Genomic DNA, 11,950 nt, shown 5'->3' with positions numbered 1-11,950 from the left:
TGCCTACAAACAGAAAATCCTTCTCCTCAATGCTGCTGTGTCCGACCTTCGATAAAAAGCGCGCACCAAGAACAGCTACTTCAGAACTTGTGGAAGTGGTGGAAAAAGGAAGATCTTCTGTTTCTGCCTGCTGCTTACCACAGCAAGACGATGCCGTTATCTAAAGTAGAGCCTGATAATCTCATCTTGTTAGAAGATTTAAATACTCCACCACTAATATGGAAGACGGGTCGAGTCGTTAAAGCATTTTCGGGTAAAGACGGCACAGTACGTTCCTTCCAGATGTGGCTGTCTGAATGTCAGCAAGTCCAACGTCCTGCACAGCAACTCTACCTCCTAGAGGCGCACTCATACAACATGGCCGCGAGAGTGTGATAAAAGCTGAATAGGACGTTGCGGCGCAGTGTGTGTGCGACGCGTGCTTTGGACAAGAAAAAAGAAGTTGCGTTCCATCAATAAACCGTGTACGAGGGCACGTCAGTCTCTCTGTCTTCACATGGTTTGAAAAGTGGCCATAAAGTTTTAGACATTGAGAAATAACAAGAAACTGAAAAACAGCATTTGTTTTATTCTTTGCCAGAGAGTGAGAGAAAGAAAAGAGCTGTCCTACTGGTAAAAACATCTGGGCACTTTCTTTTCACAGCGTCTTCCATCATTGCTGAAAGCCTCGCATTTATAAATAAGTATTATCTGTATAAATGTATGTACATGAGTTAGCTTGCTCGATACATAAAAGGCTGCCACGGCATGCTCCAGAAGAAGGACGTCCTTGATCAGAAGCTGTACCTGTTCAGCTCTTGCAGTTGGGCATGCAGCTGTTCTTCTTTCACTCGCCTAACGTGACCCAACTAAAAAAAAAAAAAAAAATCATGCATCACATCACTGCCTTGATTTCAACGTAAAAATATTTGACACAAATCAGTCTGGTTGGGCAAAATAAGAATAAAACGAATTCTCCACCCACATTTAGTCTTTAGTTTTTATATTTACAAGAGAGTCACAATTTCGCCAAAAGAACAAAGCAAGGTTTTTTAAGGAACAATATTACTGTGCTTGCTAAGTAACTCTTTCTGTGGCACGGCCACAGTAGATGACCACAAGAAGGCTCGTGCACAGAAACAACGTTGATGAGAAGCGCCTCCCGTGGGCAGCGCATGCTGGTTTCCCTCTCTACCATTATTCTCACCACAATAACTACAGTCGAATCTCATTAATTTGAACACGCTTAATTCAAAATTGGTTAATTCGAATGCACGATGAGGTCCCGTCAAAGCTATGTGTATTCCAATGGGCGAAAACCCCGGTAATTTAAATACACAAGAACTTGCCACGGTTAATTCGAATATACCGCTCTCCGAAAATGCTCTCAGCACCCCACCTAATCCCACGACGCCACCTCCGACACCTCAACGCTGCGCGCTAAGGAAAGGAAATAGAAAGAAAAGGCTGCGGTGGAATGTTCGCGCTCTCTCAAATGCCGATCTGCGATGCGCCTGTGCCTCGCTTCTCCCTTTTCTGCCCCTGCCAAGTAAAGACATTTTTCCTTCCATCACCACATGCAAAGAGACAGAGGGAAAAAAAAAAAAGCTGTCACGGAGTGTGGCTCTCTTTCGCGTGCCGGTGCCATGCTTCCCCCTTTCCCGTCCCTGCCACGTAACCCTTCTCCTTGTATGACAAGAGCAAAAAAAAAAAAAAAAGCCGATCTGCTTTTCTCCGCGTGGAGACGCTCCACCTTTCTCGTCACGTGCTGGCCACGCTGCTGCTTTGGCCCAGAGGGTAGTAGCGGAGATGCAGTTGTTGTCATCTTTAGAGAGAGTTGGCGCTGGACATTGCCACGCGCAACTTCTCTTGCCAGGAGAATGCTGACGCCGAAGCAGACATGCTTTGCAAGCTGTGTGCTAAGGATTGACTCGCTGCAAGGCAAACGTGTGCAGACGCGCATCACCGATTACTTCAATTAGTGACGGATGTCCTGTGACTAGTGAATAAATGTAACTCTTCTGAAACTTCCCCCTCGTGTGTTAGCTGCATAGGGAGCTCTCCGTTTACTTAGCTTTCATTAATTTGAACTTCTTTTAATTCGAATAAATATTCGGTCCCCTTCAAGTTCAAATTATCGAGATTCGACAGTACCATCATATTGTGCTAACTTTTAAGCCAGCCGAATAGTCACCTCCTGAAAAAAGAAACCGAACGAATCACGAAATCTAAACACGTTTTGAAATATAAAAACCAAAGACAAATTGGGGATGGAGAACCTGTTTTTTTTCTTATTACTGCCTTGGCACAATTTCCACAATGTCCTCAGTGAAACATACTGCACTTGAATAATGCTGATGCAACGAGAAAACTGCATGTCTGTCACATAAGCCAATCCGGGCACAAAGGAATAAATGAATAAAACAGAATTGATTCTTGGTGGAATTCAGTTTCAACATGCTCCGAAGGCTGGGCTACGCCCATTGTAGAATGTGAATACTGAATATGAATGTGTTGTACCCACAGTACAAAACAAGTCCACTACAAGAAAGTTGCGAGCGGACAATCGGCGACATATTCTGTATACACCATAAAATAACAATCACAGTATTTTTCAGGACAGATTTACCAACACAAAGACAGCAAGCAAACGCAACAAAGTCAGAGAAGCTATGGCAGCTTACATAATCATTTATGCAGAAGCAGCAAGCCCACAAAATAAGCACGAAATATAAACAAAAGATATTCCAGGATTACTGTATCTCATGCAAACATTCCAATCTCTTTCTCTGGAATAACGCACATTAGCAGCACATAAGAAAGCAAATGCGCCAATATATTTAGGGCAGTCATGGTAGTGGGGTTTCCCATTAAAAAACTAAACAGAAATATCACAATGGTTGCTTTTCTCTACCAGCTAAAACTACTTCGCGAAAATCAGTGGCTGTCAATAGGTCCAAAGGTACTCACCGTTCTTACTTCCATAAATTTTGCAAGGAACTGGTTAGTGCTTAGTTTACCTGGAAAGGGACAACTGCATTGTATACAAGTCCGTGCACACATGCATGAAAGTTAAAGAATTCCCAATACTCTGCAATATAGAACTAGATGAGTGCGTCGCAGTTCATCTCAATCAAGCAAAAAGGTTGAAAATTGTTACCTATTATGCTTACGGTGAAAGAGGTTTTTTAGACATAAGATGCTTCATAATTTAAGTTAGGCAGATGAAAACAGACAACATTACATGTTTTTATGCACTCATATTCAATATGAGCTCAGTTATGTAAACCATATCATTATTTTTAGATTATTCATAAAAACTTCACATCATTGCAATATTAAAGAACTAGTTGCATAGACCCTGCTGAATCAAAAATCTTCCTGAAACAAAAGTGACCAAGGTTGGTTGTTGTCATTAAAGAGGCTGAGGAAAAGCATTTTCTTATACTGCCCTGTAAAAAATGTGTACTTTTCTAAAGAAATGTATGGCAACCTATTAGCTGAGTGTATTGTTAAGGAATACAAAATTGATATCTGGGGTTTTACGTCCCAAAATAACGATGCAATCATGAAAGACGCTGAAGTGAAGCGTTCAGGAAATTTTGACCGTCTGGTGTTCTTTAAAGGGCCAGTAAACAGCCCTGAGGTTCAAAAATTTTTAAAAAGAGATAAATGTGCAGTTTTTTTTTGCGAACATGCTGCCGCAACAGTTTTGCGAATACATGCTACATTAAAGGAAGTATAGGGGTTAGCACATCAAGCTAAGCTGGTTTCAAATTTTCGTGTGGCCTTGCCCCCTTCTCCCTTCCATGAAGGGGAAGGCATAGCCCATCGACGTGCTATAATGTTACGAGTAACTTGTTTAATGATCTATTTACAGCGCACAGAACTCGACAAGCAACATGGCGCCAGACCAGCATCAAACGAAAACCCACTTTGCCCTCCTCTTTCATGCAGCCGTGTTTAGCTGCTGTTATGTATCATAACCCCCGGCGGTCGAAGCACCGTCCCGGTGTTAAATTTACGCAGATGATGTCGAAGGGGGGTAATAGGGCTTTGGCCGAGCCACGTGAACGGTGTCGCTCGGAGCTGACGATGACTTTGTTGGATCGGTTGGAACAATCTCGTACGTGACGCCTGTCACTTGGCGAACGATACGGAATGATCCCGTGTAGGGCGACAACAGTTTTTCAGACAGTCCCACACGCCGAGTAGGTGACCAGAGGAGCACGAGAGAACTCGGAGAAAAGTGCACATCCCTATGGTGAGAATTGTAGAGCTGTTGTTGGCGCGCCTGTGAAGCCTGTAGACGGTTACGGGCGACTTGGCGCGCGTGGTCGGCACGGGCAATGGCTTCCCCAGCATATTCAGTGGCCGCAGGTAGTAAAGTGTCTAAGGGTAGAGTTGGGTCCCGGCCATATAGTAGATAGAAGGGCGAATAGCCGGCTGTGTTGTGACGAGATGAATTGTAGACGAACATCACATACGGCAAATGAATGTCCCAATCATGGTGGTCTGGCGCAACGTATTTGGCAAGCATATCGGTTAGGGTCCTGTTAAGGCGCTCTGTGAGGCCATTTGACTGAGGATGGTACGAAGTAGTAAATTTGTGCTTGGTATGGCAAGACCTCAGGATTTCATGAACGACAGCTGATAAAAACGTGCGGCCTAGTTTTCTGGTCGGAGGTGCTGCGAATAGGTTGGGGAGGCAGCACGGCGTTGTGGGGTTGACCGGGACTGACGACGAGCAGGGGACGGTGACCGGTCGTAGCGAGGTCTGCTCAGAGGTGCTGTAGGAGCGGAAAATGAGGTCGGCGTTGATGGAGAAAGTGGTGGGGACGACTGGCGAGCAGAAGTGGTGTGATACTGAGGTGCATAATGGGACGGTGGAGCCCAGCGGCTGCGGCAGTGACGAGCGATATGACCAACGCGTCGACAGTTAAAACATATGGGCCTGTCATCAAGAGTACGCCATTCAGACGGATTGCGTTGTATGCGAGGTGCAGAAGGGGTAGGATAAGAAGGCTCAGCAGAGTATACGGTAGGAACAGGATGTAGGCCGACATTCGATAGCTCTTGACGAACGACCGCTTGTATTAAAGAGATCGTGGTCGGGGAAGGCGCAGGCGTCGGTAATGGCATGGCTACCGGTTGTGCTGCCTCGACCTCTCGACGAATGATGCGTGTAAGGTTGTCACATCGAGGTGCATGGTGGAAGGCGTCGTCACACGAAGAAGTGGCCGCTGTATTCGGAAGGCGCACGATGCTTTGGAAGTTATAGGGATTAGCACATCGGGCTAAGCTGGTTTCAAGTTTTCGCGTGGCCTCGCCCCCTTCTTCCTTCCATGAAGGGGAAGGCGTAGCCCATCGTCGTGACTCTGCCCACTTCGGCAACATGACACCACGTCAGCGATTGACGTCATCGGCGAACTCGATCAGTCACAACGCACTCCTGCTTGCTGCGAAGCGTGGTTGTTTCTTTACCATTTGCTGCACCAGCCGTGCGTCAACCGTGTAAGCGTCAGGTACAATGTGTCGACCACAAACGATCAGGTCCCCGACGTACGTCGCTGGATGGCCGATTCGCTTTAGCTATGCAGCACACAGGGCTCCATTGTGAGGCACCTGGTGCCAATGCTTCTCCGTTGCCCAGTTGCTCGATTTGCAGCTGACGACAGAGCAACGCTTTTTACCCGTGTTGCTCATGTCAAGGGCGAACTACGTTTGTATGCGCACACATGCGCTGTAGTAGAGCGAGGAGTGTACACGTGCACGCGACAACTGCAAGGCTGGTTCTTTCACCACAAAGCCAAGAAACAAGGGGCAGTTTCGTAGCTGTGGGTGGGAGCAGGAACCGACGTTGACTTCACTACTGTTTTTTCACACTTGATTTAGACCAATCGGCGAGCTGCACGCTACATCAGGTCGCCGATCGCCGAGTTGACGTCACTGCGCATGCAAAGGGGTCCGTCGGGCGTAGGAAAAATGCGCGGGAATTGTTTTTCGAAATAGAGGCTCTGCGCGGCACGCAGCGCTGTAATATACAGAAAAAAGGATTGCTGCGGTCTAATCTACGAATTGACGAGCTTGTATGGGGGGTGTAAAGTCGGAGCCTGTCTACTGGCCTTTTAACGTGCGCCGACATCTCATAGAACACGGACCCCTACCATTTGGCCTCTATCAAAGTACGACTGCCGCAGCCGGGATCAAACCTGCGACCTTCTGGTCAACAGCCAAGCACCCAAACCAAATGAGCCAAAACTGAGCAGGGGTAGAAGTGGACTTTATTGGAGCAGCTCAGCTTTCTAGGGTTAAACATAATCATTAATTAAAATTATTTCTCGTAATCCAATGGGTTTCACTAAACATTCAGTAGTTGAGCTGACTGACCAATAAATGTGTGTGCATGCATATGTTTGTTCCCATCAATAAACCTCACAGCTGACAGAGAAATAATCTCTGCGTGACCCGGATGCCGGCATAGTTTAAAAATGCTTTGTGGCTTGCGATTGCACGCCATCGGACGACCGCACTAAAAAGCCAATTCAGTTCCTTTTCCGCTCTCTGGTAAAAATAAAGAAAAGACTTTCTGGTGGATACTTCGGGCATCGGCTGCTGTGGTACTGTGTTTTTCTTGGTGGTGATAGCGCACTAGGAGACGTATAAATTTGTGCTCAACGGTAAATTCGCAATGCCGTTTAGTGCATAATCATGTCATGTTCCATCGCTGAGACAGGCACTTGCAAGCCCTATGAATGAACCGAATCACAACGTGATCCAACTACACCAGAGAACGATATGGATACAACCGCATTCTTTATGGAGCCAACGCTCACTGTTGCTCGGTCGATGATAATAATAGGCGAGATTTGGCGGTTTACACTTCCAATCGACAATTATGGCAGAAATTGCAGTTTATATGCAGCAGTTTAGATTGGCCCAGAATGGCGCAGTTCAGGGTGGCGCAGCACGTTCATCCCTGACTGAGAAAAGCTTCTCAGGAGATCATAAGGTTTAGGAAAAAGGGAACATGCCATTGAGTGCTGGTTGTATATGAAAGGCACTATGCATGAAAATTGTTTTTAGTTACCCCTCTAGTGTCTGAGCTGTGTCTAGAAAGACACAGCTCAACTTTGCAGCTCCTGTGTTTGAAAAATGCATTAATAAAAAAAGTGATGCTACTGAGAACCTCTGATTCGGAGCACTTGTTGAAGCAACAAAAGTTGCCATATTGGTGCGTTTTAAGAGCAGGTGATTTTGCATTAGCGAGAAACTCATTCTGGCATACACTGGAGAAGGAAGTTTCATTTACATCCTGACACCTATTATTATCAACTATTGTGATTACCTATATAAACATTGCAATTCATTCTAAATATCATGAATATGCTCTCTAAAGCCCTGATTATTTCAGTCAATCATTCAAGAACATAAGGGGGTCATGCAAATGTATGTTGTAAAACAACCACCAGAGCAACATTTTTTTTAATGCATCAAAATCGACACAATATCGCATCAATAAAATTCTAAATCATGAAACACTCGAATACAACTACGTGGTCATCAAAGTACTGGGAGAAGAACAAGAAAACTTTGTGAGGAAAATGACCTTTCTATGAGTATGCGTAAAAGTACAAGGATCCTACCCCAATTTTACAATCTTGATGTTACTACAGTAGGATCTTGATGATACTGTCACGGCTAAAAGCCGGGCAAGAGGACGACGAAGTGATGAGCGTAGGCAGCACCCACGGTTGCTCCGAGAAAGACGACGTCGAAGTGGCTGCTCCTTTATTCTGTCAATACAGACCTTGTTTTTCCTGGTCGCACCCGCATCCTGTATCCTGCTACTTTCACGCCGCGACATTGGTGGAGGTGCTGGACTTCTCCAACTGATGCTTGGGACACCTCCGCGCCCTGACACATCGAGTCCGCCACCACAACCTGTTCCTGCAGTGGATACTCCTGTCCACCGCTACAGTCGCCGACAGGGAGGCCTTAGTCTCGAGGCAATCCCCCTCGAACTTCTCCAGCAACACACCGTGCCTAGAGAAATGGCTAGTGGAGGGCCTTCACACTTTACTGTTGAGCAGCCTCAAATTCCAGAGACCTTTCACGGTGAGGTCTATGAAGACGTTGAGGACTGGTTAGCCCAGTATGAGCGAGTCGTTAAGGCCAACCGCTGGCCCACTGAACAAAAGCTATCGCGTGTCTACTTTGCTTTGGCAGACAGCGCAAGTACGTGGTACGAGAACCACGAGTCAACGGTGTCTTCGTGGGATGAATTTCGGCAGCGAATTCTCGGGACATTTGCAAACACCGACCGCCGGGATTCTGCTCTGCAGCTCATCGAGGCACGCATACAAAAACCAAACGAGAGCATCGCCATGTTTGCTGACGACATGATCCGCCTATTTGGGCGGGCTGACCCCGAGATGCCTGAAAGTAAGAAACTCCGACATCTGATGAGGGGCGTCAAAGAAGAGCTGTTTGCCGGTCTACTACGCAACCCGCCAACAAGCGTAGCGGAATTTATCAAAGAGGCTACGACAATCGAGCGAGCACTGCAGCAACGGTGCCGATACCACAACCAACCAAACAACACATCTCCCAGCCTCTCTGCTTTGACTGTGAGCAGTGAGTGCTCTCTGCGAGAGCTCATTCGTGAGGTCGTTCGTGAGAAGATCCGAAACCTCCTGGTGACTCCGCAAGAATATACCATGGCTTGCGTTGCAGAAGTTGTGTAGCAAGAACTCCGCCAGGCATTTTTGCTGCCCGAATCGCTTTCAGACCAGCGGTCTGTGAGCCACGCACCGGCCTTTCGTCGACCCCCTCCAGTGACGTACAACTCGACACCACTGGCTTATCGCAACGTCAGCCAAGAGCCTTACAACGAGCCGTGGGCCCCAGCTTCCAATTCGCTGCTGCCGTATCCACAGCCTAACGTACCTATGCAAACTTCGCCGACGTACACTCCTCCGACATCTGCATCTTGGTCGCAAAGAATGCCCACCAGTCGACCATTGATTCGTAAGACGAACTTGAGGCGCACCGTCGACCACTTTGCTTCCACTGCGGAGAAGCCGGCCACGTTTTACGCATTTGCCCATACCGTGACCATAGACATCAGAACTTTCTACAAACCTCCCCTCGTGCTTATTTCGATAAGCGCCATGACAGCAGTGCAGGCCCGCTAGCCCAGCAACCTGATGTGCCGTATCGCCGACCCCGCTCTCCTTCTCCTGCACCTAACTCGCCGCAGCAGCGCAGTTACGCCGAGGTGATCCGGGGCAGATCTCGTAGCCCTCGTTGGGGAAACTAACAGCAGCGACCTTTGGGGGGAAGGTTGCCGCCCGTCGAGATGCTATCACACCCCCAACATCTTCACTACAACGCGATACGACGGATGTTACCACGGATCGTACGACGGATGATACGGCGCCACCCACATCAACGGAAATCGTAAGCGCCCATCTATACATTTGTATAGACGGACGCCCAGTAACAGCGCTGGTAGATACTGGCGCGGACTTCTCCATTATCAGCCGTAAACTTGCCGACTGGCTAAAGAAAGTCAAAACAATATGGACGGGCCCGAACATAAGAATCGCAGGGGGTCAATTAGTAACGCAGACGGGCAAATGTACCGCTCGAATTAATATCGGCAGTTCAGATTTCTTCGCTACTTTCGTAATTTTATCGGAGTGCTGCAAAGACTTGATTTTGGGCATGGACTTCCTGCGTGAATACGGCGCTGTTATCAACGTTTTTGAGAGATCGGTTACATTCTGGATGGCCCCAGGTCAAGTTTGGGATGAGCCCTGTACAGACCAGCGATGTAAACCTTTTCGCGTTTTCGACGACGTGACCATCCCGCCGCGGTCGAGTGCACTCGTGGCTTTGACATGTGACACGTCGAGCAATTCTGAAAACATCGCCGAGCAAATTCCAACACTGCTATTCAGTCATGGTTTATCTATCGCAAGAGGCATTGTGAGCATAAAATGCGGACACACGCACGTCCTTGTTACGAACTTTAGTTCTGAACGCCGACATCTGACGAGGGGCAAGGCAGTCGCGTACATGGATGAGCTCACCGAGATGACAGACTGCCTAACTCTTGAGAAAGATAATTCAACTGATCTGCACCCCGTACCTCTATCTGTTGATATTGGCCCAAGTTTGCTGCCGGGGCAGAAGCAAAGTATCCTGCAGCTTATTAACCAGTTTGAAGGCTGTTTCTCTTCGACGTCCAGGGTCCATCTCAAACGCCACTGACAAAACATCGAATTGTAACAGACGACATGACCAGACCCATCAGGCAAAACCCGTACCGGGTAGCTCCGCGGGAACGTGAAGCCACGGAAAACCAGGTGCGACAGATGCTTGAAGATGATGTTATTCAGCCGTCGAAAAGCCCTTGGGCTTCGCCGGTTGTATTAGTGAAGAAAAAGGACGGCACCTTACGTTTCTGCGTGGATTACCGCAAGCTGAATCAGGTGACAAAAAAAGACGTCTACCCGCTTCCGCGTATCGACGATTCACTCGATCGACTACCGCATGCGCATTATTTCTGGTCGATGGATCTAAGGAGTCGGTATTGGCAGATAGAAGTCGATGAAAGTGACTGGGAGAAAACCGCTTTCGTGACACCTGATGGTCTTTTTGAATTTAAGGTACTTCCATTAGCTTGTGCTCAGCACCGGCAACGTATCAGCGGCTAATGGATACCGTACTATCAGGCCTCAAGTGGCAGACGTGCTTAGTGTATTTAGATGACGTCATCGTATTTTCTGCCACATTCGACGAACACGTCAGGTGATTGCACTCAGTATTTCAAACCATCCGTTCCACCGGACTAACACTTAAGCCAGCAAAATGCTACTTCGGCTTCGAAGAGCTTCTGTTCCTGGAGCATCTTGTCAGCAGTGAAGGCGTGCGGCCTGACCCTGAAAAAATAGCTGCCGTAACGAATTTTCCAGCGCTAACTGACAAAAAGGCGGTCAGACGGTTTTTAGGACTGTGTGCGTACTACTGACGCTTCATTGAGAACTTCTTGCGCATTGCCTCGCCGTTGACCCGCCTTACCAGAAAAGACGACGCATGCGTATGGAATGAAGAGCAGCAAAAATCATTTGACGAGCTGCGGCAACACCTTCAGAAGCCACCTGTCCTCGCACACTTTGATGATGACGCCCCGACAACAGTGCACACCGACGCTAGCAATGTCGGCTTAGGAGCTGTACTCGTGCAGTGTCAGGATGGCGCTGAACGAGTAATTGCTTACGCGAGCAGAACTCTTTCACGTGTGGAAGAAAATTATTCCACCACGGAAAAAGAGTGCCTTGCCGTAGTGTGGGCCGTTATGAAATTCCGCCCATATCTGTATGGTCGTCCTTTTAATGTTGTCAGCGACCATCACTCCCTGTGCTGGCTGACAAATTTAAAAGACCCTTTAGGACGGTTGGCGCACTGGAGCCTGAGGCTTCAAGAATTTGACATGACGGTGGTCTACAGATCGGGGAAGCGACATTCAGACGCCGATTGCCTTTCTCGTGCGCCATAGGAACCTGCAACGGCAGAAGATAATGATACAGCCTTTGTCCGAGTTGTAAACACGGCTACTGTCGCACAGCTGCAACAAGACGACCCGGAACTAGAACCTATAGTTCGTTTTTTGGAGGGTCACACTTCAGCTGTACCTAGACTGTCTGCGAGATGGCTTTCATCATTTTGCTTGCGCAACGACGTAATGTATAAGATTAACTTCGTGTCCCACGGAAACGATTACTTACTTGTCGTGCCAACATCTCTAAGGAGTGAAGTACTACAGGCATGCCACGACGAACCAACATCCGGCTACTTGGGTTACACGCGCACGCTGTGCAGAGTGAGGCAGAAATACTACTGGCCAAGACTGGCGGCGACCGTTCAACACTATGTTCGGACGTGCCTTGATTGCCAGCGCAGA

The 11,950-nt window shown here is 47.7% G+C and overlaps 1 protein-coding gene across 2 annotated transcripts in view; it reads right to left on the bottom strand.

Moving 5' to 3' along the window:
* Positions 1-548: 548 nt before the first annotated feature.
* Positions 549-11,950, bottom strand: part of LOC119178141 (vacuolar protein sorting-associated protein 37A) — a 57,819-nt gene continuing 46,417 nt past the window's right edge. For both annotated transcript variants that reach the window (XM_075882269.1, XM_037429308.2), the window contains exons 10-11: positions 2,950-2,999; positions 549-848 (exon numbers count right to left, since the gene is read on the bottom strand). In XM_075882269.1, the coding sequence (XP_075738384.1) occupies positions 774-848; positions 2,950-2,999 (125 nt within the window). In that variant the 3' untranslated portion in view covers positions 549-773. The remainder of the gene's footprint in view (positions 849-2,949; positions 3,000-11,950) is intronic.

The sequence above is a fragment of the Rhipicephalus microplus genome, chromosome 2 (genome assembly GCF_043290135.1).
Source record: "Rhipicephalus microplus isolate Deutch F79 chromosome 2, USDA_Rmic, whole genome shotgun sequence".
Lineage (NCBI taxonomy): Eukaryota > Metazoa > Arthropoda > Arachnida > Ixodida > Ixodidae > Rhipicephalus > Rhipicephalus microplus.
The sequence above is the reverse complement of the archived record's forward strand: the minus strand, read 5'-3'. Positions and strand labels throughout refer to the sequence as shown.